Source organism: Salvelinus namaycush, unplaced genomic scaffold, assembly GCF_016432855.1.
Source record: "Salvelinus namaycush isolate Seneca unplaced genomic scaffold, SaNama_1.0 Scaffold2154, whole genome shotgun sequence".
In the NCBI taxonomy this organism is placed as follows: Eukaryota; Metazoa; Chordata; class Actinopteri; order Salmoniformes; family Salmonidae; genus Salvelinus; species Salvelinus namaycush.
Window position 1 is genome coordinate 27,593 of NW_024058958.1, and position 16,061 is coordinate 43,653.

Sequence of the window (16,061 nt, forward strand, 5' to 3'; positions counted from 1 at the left end):
TCTAAAGGCTATTACTACTTTTAATAGAGTTAGGGTTAGGATTAGCCTGTTAGCCTGTTAGCCTAACCCTGTACATACTTTCTAAAGGGTTAGGATTAGCCTGTTAGCCTGTTAGCCTAACCCTGTACATACTTTCTAAAGGGTTAGGATTAGCCTGTTAGCCTGTTAGCCTAACCCTAACCCTAACCCTATACATACTTTCTAAAGGCTACCTATCTATCATTCTACGGGTCAGTCTTACCCAGTCATCTTGCCCCACTTTATATCTCTGATAATGGAGGGATGGAAGACAAAAACACAGAGAGAGATGGAGAGAGACACAATGATGACATTAAAAGGTAAAGATGAGGGAAACACAATGATGAAGAGACGTGCAGGGTTTTGACAATACATAAGGGTGACATAGCAGTGACAGTAGGGTGACATAGCAGTGACAGTAGGGTGACATAGCAGTGACAGTAGGGTGACATAGCAGTGACAGTAGGGTGACATAGCAGTGACAGTAGGGTGACATAGCCAGCCTGACCTTGGCTCCGCAGGTGACATAAGGAGATTGGCCGTCCTTCCCTGGAAGCATCCCGATCACCTGAGGACAGAGGACAGAGGTTGGAGGTCAAGGTTTACCAGGCGGGTTAGCAGGTGTGTGTGTGTGTGTGTGGGTGTGTGGGTGTGTTTACCCGGTTCAGTTTGATGAGAACACAGGGTTGTCCCTTCTGGTAACCGTAGGTCCGGTCCGTGATCCCAGAACACTCCTCTAGAGTGGAACGGTTAAACTGACACGAACGTTTGGGGTTGTTCCTCACCTAGGGTTGAACAACATCATATTATTATATAGGGTTAGGGTGGTTAGGGTGGTTAGGGTGGTTAGGGTGAGGGTGGTTAGGGTGGTTAGGGTGAGGGTGGTTAGGGTGGTTAGGGTGAGGGTGGTTAGGGTGAGGGTAGTTAGGGTGGTTAGGGTGGTTAGGGTGGTGAGGGTGGTTAGGGTGGTTAGGGTGGTTAGGGTGGTTAGGGTGAGGGTGGTTAGGGTGGTTAGGGTGGTTAGGGTGAGGGTGAGGGTGGTTAGGGTGGTTAGGGTGGTTAGGGTGAGGGTGGTTAGGGTGGTTAGGGTGAGGGTGGTTAGAGTGGTTAGGGTTAGGGTGGTTAGGGTGAGGGTGGTTAGGGTTAGGGTGGTTAGGGTGGTTAGGGTGAGGGTGGTTAGAGTGGTTAGGGTTAGGGTGGTTAGGGTTAGAGTGGTTAGGGTGGTTAGGGTGAGGGTGGTTAGAGTGGTTAGGGTTAGGGTGGTTAGGGTGAGGGTGGTTAGGGTTAGGGTGGTTAGGGTGGTTAGGGTGGTTAGGGTGAGGGTGGTTAGGGTGGTTAGGGTGAGGGTAGTTAGGGTGGTTAGGGTGAGGGTGGTTAGGGTGGTTAGGGTGGTTAGGGTGAGGGTGGTTAGGGTGAGGGTGGTTAGGGTTGTTCCTCACCTAGGGTTGAACAACATCATATTATTATATAGGGTGAGGGTGGTTAGGGTGAGGGTGGTTAGGGTGGTTAGGGTGAGGGTAGTTAGGGTGGTTAGGGTGGTTAGGGTGAGGGTGGTTAGGGTGGTTAGGGTGAGGGTGGTTAGGGTGGTTAGGGTGAGGGTAGTTAGGGTGAGGGTAGTTAGGGTGGTTAGGGTGAGGGTGGTTAGGGTGGTTAGGGTGAGGGTAGTTAGGGTGGTTAGGGTGAGGGTGGTTAGGGTGGTTAGGGTGAGGGTGGTTAGGGTTGTTCCTCACCTAGGGTTGAACAACATCATATTATTCTATAGGGTTAGGGTGGTTAGGGTGAGGGTAGTTAGGGTGAGGGTAGTTAGGGTGGTTAGGGTTAGGGTGGTTAGGGTGAGGGTAGTTAGGTTGGTTAGGGTGAGGGTGGTTAGGGTGGTTAGGGTGATTAGGGTGAGGGTGGTTAGGGTGGTTAGGGTAAGGGTGGTTAGGGTGAGGGTGGTTAGGGTGAGGGTGGTTAGGGTGAGGGTGGTGAGGGTGGTTAGGGTGGTTAGGGTGAGGGTGGTTAGGGTGAGGGTGGTTAGGGTGGTTAGGGTGGTTAGGGTGGTTAGGGTGAGGGTGGTTAGGGTGGTTAGGGTGGTTAGGGTGAGGGTGGTTAGGGTGAGGGTGGTTAGGGTTAGGGTGGTTAGGGTTAGGGTGGTTAGGGTTAGGGTGGTTAGGGTGGTTAGGGTTAGGGTGGTTAGTGTTAGGGTGGTTAGGGTGAGGGTGGTTAGGGTGAGGGTGGTTAGGGTGGTTAGGGTGAGGGTGGTTAGGGTGAGGGTGGTTAGGGTGAGGGTGGTTAGGGTGGTTAGGGTGAGGGTGGTTAGGGTGAGGGTGGTTAGGGTGAGGGTGGTTAGGGTGGTTAGGGTGAGGGTGGTTAGGGTTGTTCCTCACCTAGGGTGGAACAACATCATATTATTCTATAGGGTTAGGGTGGTTAGGGTGAGGGTGGTTAGGGTTGTTCCTCACCTAGGGTTGAACAACATCATATTATTCTATAGGGTGAGGGTGGTTAGGGTGAGGGTGGTTAGGGTGAGGGTGGTTAGGGTTGTTCCTCACCTAGGGTTGAACAACATCATATTATTCTATATTCTATACAATATATGGGGTAGTTAGGGTGGTTAGGGTGAGGGTGAGGGTGGTTAGGGTGAGGGTGGTTAGGGTGGTTAGGGTGAGGGTGGTTAGGGTGAGGGTGGTAAGGGTTGTTCCTCACCTAGGGTTGAACAACATCATATTATTCTATAGGGTTAGGGTGGTTAGGGTAAGGGTGGTTAGGGTGAGGGTGGTTAGGGTGAGGGTAGTTAGGGTGAGGGTGGTTAGGGTGAGGGTAGTTAGGGTGGTTAGGGTGAGGGTGGTTAGGGTGAGGGTAGTTAGGGTGGTTAGGGTGAGGGTGGTTAGGGTGAGGGTAGTTAGGGTTAGGGTGGTTAGGGTGAGGGTGGTTAGGGTGAGGGTGGTTAGGGTGAGGGTGGTTAGGGTTGTTCCTCACCTAGGGTTGAACAACATCATATTATTCTATAGGGTGGTTAGGGTGGTTAGGGTGAGGGTGGTTAGGGTGAGGGTGGTTAGGGTTGTTCCTCACCTAGGGTTGAACAACATCGTATTATTCTATAGGGTTAGGGTGGTTAGGGTGAGGGTGGTTAGGGTGAGGGTGGTTAGGGTGGTTAGGGTGAGGGTGGTTAGGGTGAGTGTGGTTAGGGTGGTTAGGGTGAGGGTGGTTAGGGTTGTTCCTCACCTAGGGTTGAACAACATCATATTATTCTATAGGGTGGTTAGGGTGGTTAGGGTGAGGGTGGTTAGGGTGAGGGTGGTTAGGGTGAGGGTGGTTAGGGTGAGGGTGGTTAGGGTTGTTCCTCACCTAGGGTTGAACAACATCGTATTATTCTATAGGGTTAGGGTGGTTAGGGTGAGGGTGGTTAGGGTGGTTAGGGTGAGGGTGGTTAGGGTGGTTAGGGTTGTTCCTCACCTAGGGTTGAACAACATCATATTATTCTATAGGGTTAGGGTGGTTAGGGTGAGGGTGGTTAGGGTGAGGGTGGTTAGGGTGGTTAGGGTGAGGGTGGTTAGGGTTGTTCCTCACCTAGGGTTGAACAACATCATATTATTCTATAGGGTTAGGGTGGTTAGGGTGAGGGTAGTTAGGGTGGTTAGGGTGAGGGTGGTTAGGGTGAGGGTAGTTAGGGTGAGGGTGGTTAGGGTGAGGGTGGTTAGGGTGGTGAGGGTGGTTAGGGTGGTTAGGGTTGTTCCTCACCTAGGGTTGAACAACATCATATTATTCTATAGGGTTAGGGTGGTTAGGGTGAGGGTGGTTAGGGTGAGGGTGGTTAGGGTGGTTAGGGTGAGGGTGGTTAGGGTTGTTCCTCACCTAGGGTTGAACAACATCATATTATTCTATAGGGTTAGGGTGGTTAGGGTGAGGGTGGTTAGGGTGAGGGTGGTTAGGGTGAGGGTGGTTAGGGTTGTTCCTCACCTAGGGTTGAACAACATCATATTATTCTATAGGGTGGTTAGGGTGGTTAGGGTGAGGGTGGTTAGGGTGAGGGTGGTTAGGGTGAGGGTGGTTAGGGTTGTTCCTCACCTAGGGTTGAACAACATCGTATTATTCTATAGGGTTAGGGTGGTTAGGGTGAGGGTGGTTAGGGTGAGGGTGGTTAGGGTGGTTAGGGTGAGGGTGGTTAGGGTGGTTAGGGTGAGGGTGGTTAGGGTTGTTCCTCACCTAGGGTTGAACAACATCATATTATTCTATAGGGTGGTTAGGGTGGTTAGGGTGAGGGTGGTTAGGGTGAGGGTGGTTAGGGTGAGGGTGGTTAGGGTTAGGGTGGTTAGGGTGAGGGTGGTTAGGGTTGTTCCTCACCTAGGGTTGAACAACATCGTATTATTCTATAGGGTTAGGGTGGTTAGGGTGAGGGTGGTTAGGGTGGTTAGGGTGAGGGTGGTTAGGGTGGTTAGGGTTGTTCCTCACCTAGGGTTGAACAACATCATATTATTCTATAGGGTGAGGGTGGTTAGGGTGAGGGTGGTTAGGGTGGTTAGGGTGAGGGTGGTTAGGGTTGTTCCTCACCTAGGGTTGAACAACATCATATTATTCTATAGGGTTAGGGTGGTTAGGGTGAGGGTAGTTAGGGTGGTTAGGGTGAGGGTGGTTAGGGTGAGGGTAGTTAGGGTGAGGGTGGTTAGGGTGAGTGTGGTTAGGGTGAGGGTGGTTAGGGTGAGGGTGGTTAGGGTGGTTAGGGTGAGGGTGGTTAGGGTTGTTCCTCACCTAGGGTTGAACAACATCATATTATTCTATAGGGTTAGGGTGGTTAGGGTGAGGGTGGTTAGGGTGGTTAGGGTGAGGGTGGTTAGGGTTGTTCCTCACCTAGGGTTGAAAAACATCATATTATTCTATAGGGTGAGGGTGGTTAGGGTGAGGGTGGTTAGAGTGGTTAGGGTTAGGGTTAGGGTGGTTAGGGTGGTTAGGGTTAGGGTGGTTAGGGTTAGGGTGGTTAGGGTTAGGGTTAGGGTGGTTAGGGTTAGGGTGTTTAGGGTTAGGGTGGTTAGGGATAGGGTGGTTAGAGTTAGGGTGGTTAGAGTGGTTAGGGTTAGGGTGGTTAGAGTGGTTAGGGTTAGAGTGGTTAGTGTTAGGGTGGTTAGGGTTAGGGTGGTTAGGGTTAGGGTGGTTAGGGTGGTTAGGGTTAGGGTGGTTAGAGTGGTTAGGGTTAGGGTGGTTAGGGTTAGGGTGGTTAGGGTTAGGGTGGTTAGGGTGAGGGTGGTTAGGGTGAGGGTGGTTAGGGTTAGGGTGGTTAGGGTTAGGGTTAGGGTGGTTAGGGTGGTTAGGGTTAGGGTGGTTAGAGTGGTTAGGGTTAGAGTGGTTAGTGTTAGGGTGGTTAGGGTTAGGGTGGTTAGAGATAGGGTGGTTAGAGTGGTTAGGGTTAGGGTGGTTAGGGTTAGGGTTAGGGTGGTTAGGGTGTTAAGGTTAGGGTTATTAGAGTGGTTAGGGTTAGAGTGGTTAGGGTTAGGGTGTTTAGGGTTAGGGTGGTTAGGGTGGTTAGGGTTAGAGTGGTTAGGGTTAGAGTGGTTAGTGTTAGGGTGGTTAGGGTTAGGGTGGTTAGAGATAGGGGTGGTTAGGGTGGTTAGGGATAGGGGTGACTAGGGTTGTTAGAGATAGGGGTGGTTAGGGTGGTTAGAGATGGGGGTGGTTAGGGTTGTTAGAGATTAGGGTGGTTAGGGTTAGGGTTAGGGTGGTTAGGGTGGATGGTAAGGGTGGTTAAGGTTAAGGTGGCTAGGGTTAGGGTGGTTAGGGTTAGGGTGATTAGGGTTAGGGTGATTAGGGTTAGGGTGGTTAATGTTAGGGTGTTTAGGGTGGTTAGTGTTAGCGTGGTTAGGGTGAGGGTGGTTAGGGTGGTTAGGGTGGCTAGGGTTAGGGTGGTTGGGGTGGTTAGGGTGGTTAGGGTTAGAGTGGTAATGGTTAGGGTGGTTATGGTTAAGGTGGTAAGGGTGATGGTGGTTAGAGTGGTTAGGGTTAGCGTGGATAGGGTGGTTAGGGTAATTTGGGTGGTTATAGTGATTTGGGTGGTTAGGGTGGTTAGAGTGATTAGGGTGGTTAGAAATAGAGTGGTTAGAGTGATTAGAGTGGTTAGAGATAGGGTGGTTAGAGTGGTTAGAGTGGTTAGAGATAGAGTGGTTAGAGATAGAGTGGTTAGAGTGGTTAGAGATAGAGTGGTTAGAGTGGTTAGAGATAGAGTGGTTAGAGATAGAGTGGTTAGAGATAGGGTGGTTAGAGTGGTTAGAGATAGGGTGGTTAGAGATAGGGTGGTTAGAGTGGTTAGAGATAGGGTGGTTAGAGATAGGGGTGGTTAGGGTGGTTAGAGTGGTTAGAGATAGAGTGGTTAGAGATAGAGTGGTTAGAGTGGTTAGAGATAGAGTGGTTAGAGATAGGGTAGTTATAGTGGTTAGAGATAGAGTGGTTAGAGTGGTTAGAGATAGAGTGGTTAGAGATAGGGTGGTTAGAGTGGTTATAGATAGGGTGGTTAGAGTGGTTAGAGATAGAGTGGTTAGAGTGGTTAGAGATAGAGTGGTTAGAGTGGTTAGAGAAAGAGTGGTTAGAGTGGTTAGAGATAGAGTGGTTAGAGTGATTAGAGATAGAGTGGTTAGAGATAGGGGTGGTTAGGGTGGTTAGAGTGGTTAGAGATAGAGTGGTTAGAGTGGTTAGAGTGGTTAGAGATAGAGTGGTTAGAGTGATTAGAGATAGAGTGGTTAGAGATAGAGTGGTTAGAGTGGTTAGAGATAGGGTGGTTAGACTGGTTAGAGATAGAGTGGTTAGAGTGGTTAGAGATAGAGTGGTTAGAGTGGTTAGAGATAGAGTGGTTAGACTGGTTAGAGATAGAGTGGTTAGAGTGGTTAGAGAGAGTGGTTAGAGTGGTTAGAGATAGAGTGGTTAGAGTGGTTAGAGTGGTTAGAGATAGAGAGGTTAGAGATAGAGTGGTTAGAGATAGAGTGGTTAGAGTGGTTAGAGATAGAGTGGTTAGAGTGGTTAGAGTGGTTAGAGTGGTTAGAGATAGGGTGGTTAGAGTGGTTAGAGATAGAGTGGTTAGAGTGGTTAGAGTGGTTAGAGATAGGGTGGTTAGAGTGGTTAGAGTGGTTAGAGTGGTTAGAGATAGAGTGGTTAGAGTGGTTAGAGTGGTTAGAGATAGAGTGGTTAGAGTGGTTAGAGATAGAGTGGTTAGAGTGGTTAGAGATAGAGTGGTTAGAGTGGTTAGAGATAGAGTGGTTAGAGTGGTTAGAGATAGAGTGGTTAGAGTGGTTAGAGATAGGGTGGTTAGAGTGGTTAGAGATAGAGTGGTTAGAGTGGTTAGAGATAGAGTGGTTAGAGATAGGGTGGTTAGAGATAGGGTGGTTAGAGTGGTTAGAGTGGTTAGAGATAGAGTGGTTAGAGTGGTTAGAGATAGAGTGGTTAGAGTGGTTAGAGTGGTTAGAGATAGGGTGGTTAGAGTGGTTAGAGATAGAGTGGTTAGAGTGGTTAGAGATAGAGTGGTTAGAGTGGTTAGAGATAGAGTGGTTAGAGTGGTTAGAGATAGAGTGGTTAGAGTGGTTAGAGATAGAGTGGTTAGAGATAGAGTGGTTAGAGTGGTTAGAGATAGAGTGGTTAGAGTGGTTAGAGATAGAGTGGTTAGAGTGGTTAGAGATAGAGTGGTTAGAGTGGTTAGAGATAGAGTGGTTAGAGTGGTTAGAGTGGTTAGAGATAGGGTGGTTAGTGGTTAGAGATAGAGTGGTTAGAGTGGTTAGAGATAGAGTGGTTAGAGTGGTTAGAGTGGTTAGAGATAGGGTGGTTAGAGTGGTTAGAGATAGAGTGGTTAGAGTGGTTAGAGTGGTTAGAGATAGAGTGGTTAGAGTGGTTAGAGATAGGGTGGTTAGAGTGGTTAGAGATAGAGTGGTTAGAGTGGTTAGAGATAGAGTGGTTAGAGTGGTTAGAGATAGAGTGGTTAGATTGGTTAGAGATAGAGTGGTTAGGGTGGTTAGAGATAGAGTGGTTAGAGTGGTTAGAGATAGAGTGGTTATAGTGGTTAGAGATAGGGTGGTTATAGTGGTTAGAGATAGGGTGGTTAGAGTGGTTAGAGATAGAGTGGTTAGAGTGGTTAGAGATAGAGTGGTTAGATTGGTTAGAGATAGAGTGGTTAGGGTGGTTAGAGATAGAGTGGTTAGAGTGGTTAGAGTGGTTAGAGATAGGGTGGTTAGTGGTTAGAGATAGAGTGGTTAGAGTGGTTAGAGATAGAGTGGTTAGAGTGGTTATAGTGGTTAGAGATAGGGTGGTTATAGTGGTTAGAGATAGGGTGGTTAGAGTGGTTAGAGATAGAGTGGTTAGAGTGGTTATAGTGGTTAGAGATAGGGTGGTTAGAGTGGTTAGAGATAGGGTGGTTAGAGTGGTTAGAGATAGAGTGGTTAGAGTGGTTAGAGATAGAGTGGTTATAGTGGTTAGAGATAGGGTGGTTAGAGATAGAGTGGTTAGAGTGGTTAGAGATAGAGTGGTTAGAGTGGTTAGAGATAGAGTGGTTAGAGTGGTTAGAGATAGGGTGGTTAGAGTGGTTAGAGATAGAGTGGTTAGAGTGGTTAGAGATAGAGTGGTTAGAGATAGAGTGGTTAGAGATAGAGTGGTTAGAGTGGTTAGAGATAGAGTGGTTAGAGTGGTTAGAGATAGAGTGGTTAGAGTGGCTAGAGTGGCTAGAGTGGTTAGAGATAGAGTGGTTAGAGTGGTTAGAGTGGTTAGAGATAGAGTGGTTAGAGTGGTTAGAGTGGTTAGAGTGGTTAGAGATAGAGTGGTTAGAGTGGTTAGAGATAGAGTGGTTGGAGTGGATAGGGTGGTTAGAGTGGTTAGGGTGGTTAGGTTGGTTAGTGTGGTTGGGGTTAGAGTGGTTAGAGTGGCTAGGGTGGTTAGGGTGAGGGTGGTTAGAGTGGTTAGAGTGGTTAGGGTGGTTGGGGTGGTTAGGGTGGTTAGTGTGGTTGGGTAGTTAGGGTGGTTGGGGTGGTTAGGGTGGTTGGGGTGGTTAGGGTGGTTGGGTGGTTAGAGTGGTTGGGGTGGTTAGGGTGGTTGGGGTGGTTGGGTGGTTAGAGTGGTTGGGGTGGTTAGGGTGGTTAGGGTGGTTAGTGTGGTTGGTTGGTTAGGGTGGTTGGGGTGGTTAGGGTTAGGATGGTTGGGGTGGTTAGAGTGGTTGGGGTGGTTAGGGTGGTTAGTGTGGTTGGTGTGGTTGGGGTGGTTAGGGTTAGGATGGTTGGGGTGGTTAGAGTGGTGAGGGTGGTTAGGGTGGTTAGAGTGGTTGGGGTGGTTAGTGTGGTTGGGTGGTTGGTGTGGTTGGGGTGGTTAGGGTTAGGATGGTTGGGGTGGTTAGAGTGGTTAGAGTGGTTGGGGTGGTTAGTGTGGTTGGGTGGTTAGAGTGGTTAGGGTGGTTAGAGTGGTTGGGGTGGTTAGTGTGGTTGGTTGGTTAGGGTGGTTGGGGTGGTTAGTGTGGTTGGTTGGTTAGGGTGGTTGGGGTGGTTAGGGTTAGGATGGTTGGGGTGGTTTGGGTGGTTAGAGTGGTTAGGGTTAGAGTGGTTAGGGTGGTTAGGGTGGTTAGGGTGGTTAGGGTGTTTAGAGTGGTTAGGGTGGTTAGTGTGGTTGGTTGGTTAGTGTGGTTGGGGTGGTTAGGGTGGTTAGTGTGGTTGGTTGGTTAGGGTGGTTGGGGTGGTTAGGGTGGTTGGGGTGGTTAGTGTGGTTAGTTGGTTAGGGTGGTTGGGGTGGTTAGGGTGGTTGGGGTGGTTAGGGTGGTTGGGGTGGTTGGTTGGTTAGTGTGGTTGGGGTGGTTAGGGTGGTTGGGGTGGTTGGTTGGTTAGGGTGGTTGGGGTGGTTAGGGTGGTTGGGGTGGTTAGGGTGGTTAGTGTGGTTGGTTGGTTAGGGTGGTTGGGGTGGTTAGGGTGGTTGGGGTGGTTGGTTGGTTAGTGTGGTTGGGGTGGTTAGGGTGGTTAGTGTGGTTGGGTGGTTGGGGTGGTTAGGGTGGTTAGGGTGGTTGGGGTGGTTAGGGTGGTTAGTGTGGTTGGGTGGTTGGGGTGGTTAGTGTGGTTGGGTGGTTGGGGTGGTTAGGGTGGTTAGTGTGGTTGGGTGGTTGGGGTGGTTAGGGTGGTTGGGGTGGTTAGTGTGGTTGGGTGGTTGGGGTGGTTAGGGTGGTTAGTGTGGTTGGGTGGTTGGGGTGGTTAGGGTGGTTGGGGTGGTTAGGGTGGTTGGGGTGGTTAGGGTGAGGGTGGTTGGAGCACTGGGCCAGTAACCGAAAGGTTGCTAGATCGAATCCCTGAGCTGACAAGGTACATATCTGTCGTTCTGCCCCTGAACAAGGCAGCTAACCCACTGTTCCTAGGCCGTCATTGTAAATAAGAATTTGTTCTTAACTGACTTGCCTGGTTAAATAAAGGTGAAATTATAGTTAAAAAAAAACATTGCCTATGTTGGCTCAACCGGAAATCACATTTTAATTTCAATCGTGCTATAAACCGGGACATCTGTGGATTGAATCAAGCCTCTGACAGGATACATCAATCAACATGTAAATGTGGCAGATTCAGCCGGCTAGTTCCTCCCTGGTGGATTAAAACAGAACGTTTAAGGGCTGGACTCAATCTATATCGCAGTTCTGCGTTATAGCTCGATTGCTGTGAATGGGGTAGAGTTAGGTTAACCCTAACCCATATGCTGTAAATGGGGTGGAGTTAGGTTAACCCTAACCCATATGCTGTGAATGGGGTAGAGTTAGGTTAACCCTAACCCATATGCTGTGAATGGGGTGGAGTTAGGTTAACCCTAACCCATATGCTGTGTTTACTGTGAATGGGGTAGAGGTTAACCCTAACCCATATGCTGTGTTTACTGTGAATGGGGTGGAGTTAGGTTACCCCTAACCCATATGCTGTGTTTACTGTGAATGGGGTAGAGTTAGGTTACCCCTAACCCATATGCTGTGTTTACTGTGAATGGGGTAGAGTTAGGTTAACCCTAACCCATATGCTGTGTTTACTGTGAATGGGGTAGAGTTAGGTTAACCCTAACCCATATGCTGTGTTTACTGTGAATGGGGTAGAGTTAGGTTAACCCTAACCCATATGCTGTGTTTACTGTGAATGGGGTGGAGTTAGGTTAACCCTAACCCATATGCTGTGTTTACTGTGAATGGGGTAGAGTTAGGTTAACCCTAACCCATATGCTGTGTTTACTGTGAATGGGGTAGAGTTAGGTTAACCCTAACCCATATGCTGTGTTTACTGTGAATGGGGTGGAGTTAGGTTAACCCTAACCCATATGCTGTGTTTACTGTGAATGGGGTAGAGTTAGGTTAACCCTAACCCATATGCTGTGTTTACTGTGAATGGGGTAGAGTTAGGTTAACCCTAACCCATATGCTGTGTTTACTGTGAATGGGGTGGAGTTAGGTTAACCCTAACCCATATGCTGTGTTTACTGTGAATGGGGTAGTTAGGTTAACCCTAACCCATATGCTGTGTTTACTGTGAATGGGGTGGAGTTAGGTTAACCCTAACCCATATGCTGTGTTTACTGTGAATGGGGTAGTTAGGTTAACCCTAACCCATATGCTGTGTTTACTGTGAATGGGGTAGAGTTAGGTTAACCCTAACCCATATGCTGTGTTTACTGTGAATGGGGTAGAGTTAGGTTACCCCTAACCCATATGCTGTGTTTACTGTGAATGGGGTAGAGTTAGGTTACCCCTAACCCATATGCTGTGTTTACTGTGAATGGGGTAGAGTTAGGTTACCCCTAACCCATATGCTGTGTTTACTGTGAATGGGGTAGAGTTAGGTTAACCCTAACCCATATGCTGTGAATGGGGTAGAGTTAGGTTAACCCTAACCCATATGCTGTGAATGGGGTAGAGTTAGGTTAACCCTAACCCATATGCTGTGTTTACTGTGAATGGGGTAGAGTTAGGTTAACCCTAACCCATATGCTGTGTTTACTGTGAATGGGGTAGAGTTAGGTTAACCCTAACCCATATGCTGTGTTTACTGTGAATGGGGTGGAGTTAGGTTAACCCTAACCCATATGCTGTGTTTACTGTGAATGGGGTAGAGTTAGGTTAACCCTAACCCATATGCTGTGAATGGGGTAGAGTTAGGTTACCCCTAACCCATATGCTGTGTTTACTGTGAATGGGGTAGAGTTAGGTTACCCCTAACCCATATGCTGTGTTTACTGTGAATGGGGTAGAGTTAGGTTAACCCTAACCCATATGCTGTGTTTACTGTGAATGGGGTGGAGTTAGGTTACCCCTAACCCATATGCTGTGTTTACTGTGAATGGGGTGGAGTTAGGTTAACCCTAACCCATATGCTGTGTTTACTGTGAATGGGGTGGAGTTAGGTTAACCCTAACCCATATGCTGTGTTTACTGTGAATGGGGTAGAGTTAGGTTAACCCTAACCCATATGCTGTGTTTACTGTGAATGGGGTAGAGTTAGGTTACCCCTAACCCATATGCTGTGTTTACTGTGAATGGGGTAGAGTTAGGTTAACCCTAACCCATATGCTGTGTTTACTGTGAATGGGGTAGTTAGGTTACCCCTAACCCATATGCTGTGTTTACTGTGAATGGGGTAGAGGTTAACCCTAACCCATATGCTGTGTTTACTGTGAATGGGGTAGAGTTAGGTTAACCCTAACCCATATGCTGTGAATGGGGTAGAGTTAGGTTAACCCTAACCCATATGCTGTGTTTACTGTGAATGGGGTGGAGTTAGGTTAACCCTAACCCATATGCTGTGTTTACTGTGAATGGGGTAGAGTTAGGTTAACCCTAACCCATATGCTGTGTTTACTGTGAATGGGGTAGAGGTTACCCCTAACCCATATGCTGTGTTTACTGTGAATGGGGTAGAGTTAGGTTAACCCTAACCCATATGCTGTGAATGGGGTAGAGTTAGGTTAACCCTAACCCATATGCTGTGTTTACTGTGAATGGGGTAGAGGTTAACCCTAACCCATATGCTGTGTTTACTGTGAATGGGGTAGAGTTAGGTTAACCCTAACCCATATGCTGTGTTTACTGTGAATGGGGTAGAGTTAGGTTAACCCTAACCCATATGCTGTGTTTACTGTGAATGGGGTAGAGTTAGGTTAACCCTAACCCATATGCTGTGAATGGGGTAGAGTTAGGTTAACCCTAACCCATATGCTGTGAATGGGGTAGAGTTAGGTTAACCCTAACCCATATGCTGTGAATGGGGTAGAGTTAGGTTACCCCTAACCCATATGCTGTGTTTACTGTGAATGGGGTAGTTAGGTTAACCCTAACCCATATGCTGTGTTTACTGTGAATGGGGTAGAGTTAGGTTAACCCTAACCCATATGCTGTGTTTACTGTGAATGGGGTAGAGTTAGGTTTCAGATCTTCTGCGACACGGTTTGAATCGAGCGCAGTCCCAAGGTAGTTGTTAAATGTTGTCCCTGGGCAGGAAGATTCAAACACAGAGCAGCTGGAACTTGGTTGAGGTATGAGGTTAGGGGTCAGAGGTCAGAGGTTCCTCACCTCTCCACTGTCCTCCTGGATGAAGTAACTGTCAGGGAGGCACTCATCGTTGTTCTGGACCTGCAGGGAGTTGTTGTAGGCTACACACACACACACACACACACACACACACACACACACACACACACACACACACACACACACACACACACACACACACACACACACACACACACACACATACACACACACCATCACACACACACACACACACACACACACACACACACACACACACACACACACACACACACACACACACACACACACACACACACACACACACACACACACACACACACACACACACACACACACACACACACGTGTTTTCCATTAGTGTCGGCTAATCAGCCGGTTACAGACTCATTTTCAGCAGGTTACAATTTCCACGTCATATTACCTACACTACTTTTCATTTAAAAGTTTCAATTAAATTAATTTACCTTTATGGTAGAGTGGCCGAACAGAAGCCACTCCTCAGTAATAGACACATGACAACCTGCTTGGAGTTTGCCAAAAGGCACCTAAAGGACTTCCAGAACATGAGGAACAAGATTCTCTGGTCTGATGAAACAAGTTGTCAATTTGTTCAGGTAATCTGAAGAGATTTCACCCCACGCTTCCTGAAGCACCTCCCACAAGTTGGATTGGCTTGATGGGCACTTCTTATGTACCGTACGGTCAAGCTGCTCCCACAACAGCTCAATAGGGTTGAGATCCGGTGACTGTGCTGGCCACTCCATTATAGACAGAATACCAGCTGACTGCTTCCTCCCTAAATAGTTATTGTATAGTTTGGAGCTGTGCTTTGGGTCATTGTCCTGTTGTAGGAGGAAATTGGCTCCAATTAAGCGCCGCCCACAGGGTATGACATGGCGAAATGGAGTGATAGCCTTCCTTCTTCAAGATCCCTTTCACCCTGTTCAAATCTCCCACTTTACCACCACCAAAGCACCCCCAGACCATCACATTGCCTCCGCCATGCTTCACAGATGGCGTCCACCACCAAAGCACCCCCAGACCATCACATTGCCTCCGCCATGCTTCACAGATGGTTCACTCCTCCACCATCTTTTAATTTTTTCTGCGTCCCACGAATGTTCTTCTTTGTGATCCAAATCCCTCAACCTTAGACTTGTCTGTCCATAACACTTCTTTCCAATCTTCCTCTGTCCAGGGTCTGTGTTCTTTTGCCTATCTTAATCTTTTCTTTTTATTGGCCAGTCTGAGATATGGCTTTTTCTTTGCAACTATGCCTAGAAGGCCAGCATCCCGGAGTCGCCTCTTCACTGTTGACGTTGAGACTGGTGTTTTGCGGGTACTATTTAATGAAGCTGCCAGTTGAGGACTTGTGAGGAGTCTGTTTCTCAAACTAGACACTCTAATGTACTTGTCCTCTTGCTCAGTTGTGCACCGGGGCCTCCCACTCCTCTTTCTATTCTGGTTAGGGCCAGTTTGCTCTGTTCTGTGAAGGGAGTAGTACACAGCGTTGTACCAGATCTTCAGTTTCTTGACAATTTCTCACATGGAATAGCCTTCATTTCTCAGAACAAGAATAGGTTGAAAGACTGACGAGTTTCAGAAGAAAGTGCTTTGTTTCTGACCATTTTGAGCCTGTAATCGAACCCACAAATGCTGATGCTCCAGATACTCAACTAGTCTAAAGAATGACAGTTTTATTGCTTCTTTAATCAGAACAACAGTTTTCAGCTGAGCTAACATAATTGCAAAAGGGTTTTCTAATGATCAATTAGCCTTTTAAAATGATCAACTTGGATTAGCTAACACAACGTGCCATTGGAACACAGGAGTGATGGTTGCTGATAATGGGTCTCTGTACGCCTATGTAGATATTCCATTAAAAAATCTGCCGTTTCCAGCATCAAAAGTCATTTACAACATTAACAATGTCTACACCGTATTTCTGATCAATTTGATGTTATTTTAATGGACAAAAACTTAGCTTTTCTTTCAAAAACAAGGACATTTCTAAGTGACCCCAAACTTCTGAACGGTAGTGTAGATGTTTTGACCATGGCAGTTTACAATATAAGGTAACGCCAAGTAATTCAGGACCAGTTTATCACTGGCTACCCATTCCAAAACAGACCTCAACTCTTTAAGGGTTTCAGTGACTTCATTAGCTGTGGTTGCTGATGCGTATATGGTTGAATCATCAGCATACATGGACACACATGCTTTGTTTAATGCCAGTGGCAGATCATTGGTGAAAATAGAAAAGAGTAGAGGGCCTAGAGCGCTGCCCTGCGGTACACCACACTTTACATGTTTGACATTAGAGAAGCTTCCATTAAAGAAAACCCTTTCAGTTCTATTAGATAGATAGCTCTGAATCCACAATATGGCAGAGGGTGAAAAGCCATAACACATACGTTTTCAGGTTATGGTCAATAATATCAAAGGCTACACTGAAATCTAACAGTACAGCTCCCACAATCTTCTTATTATCAATTTCTTTCAACCAATCATCAGTCATTTGAGTCAGTGCAGTACATGTTGAGTGTCC

General features: G+C 47.5%; 1 protein-coding gene across 1 annotated transcript in view; it reads right to left on the reverse strand.

Moving 5' to 3' along the window:
* LOC120038356 (sodium/potassium-transporting ATPase subunit beta-2-like) overlaps window positions 1-13,611 on the reverse strand; it is a gene marked incomplete at its 5' end in the record, with an annotated part of 28,075 nt that extends 14,464 nt beyond the window's left edge. Inside the window, 4 exons of the mRNA XM_038984140.1 lie at window positions 242-268; window positions 527-586; window positions 678-803; window positions 13,532-13,611. Coding sequence (XP_038840068.1) covers window positions 242-268; window positions 527-586; window positions 678-803; window positions 13,532-13,611 — 293 coding nt within the window. The remainder of the gene's footprint in view (window positions 1-241; window positions 269-526; window positions 587-677; window positions 804-13,531) is intronic.
* Between the last annotated feature and the right edge of the window lie 2,450 nt (window positions 13,612-16,061).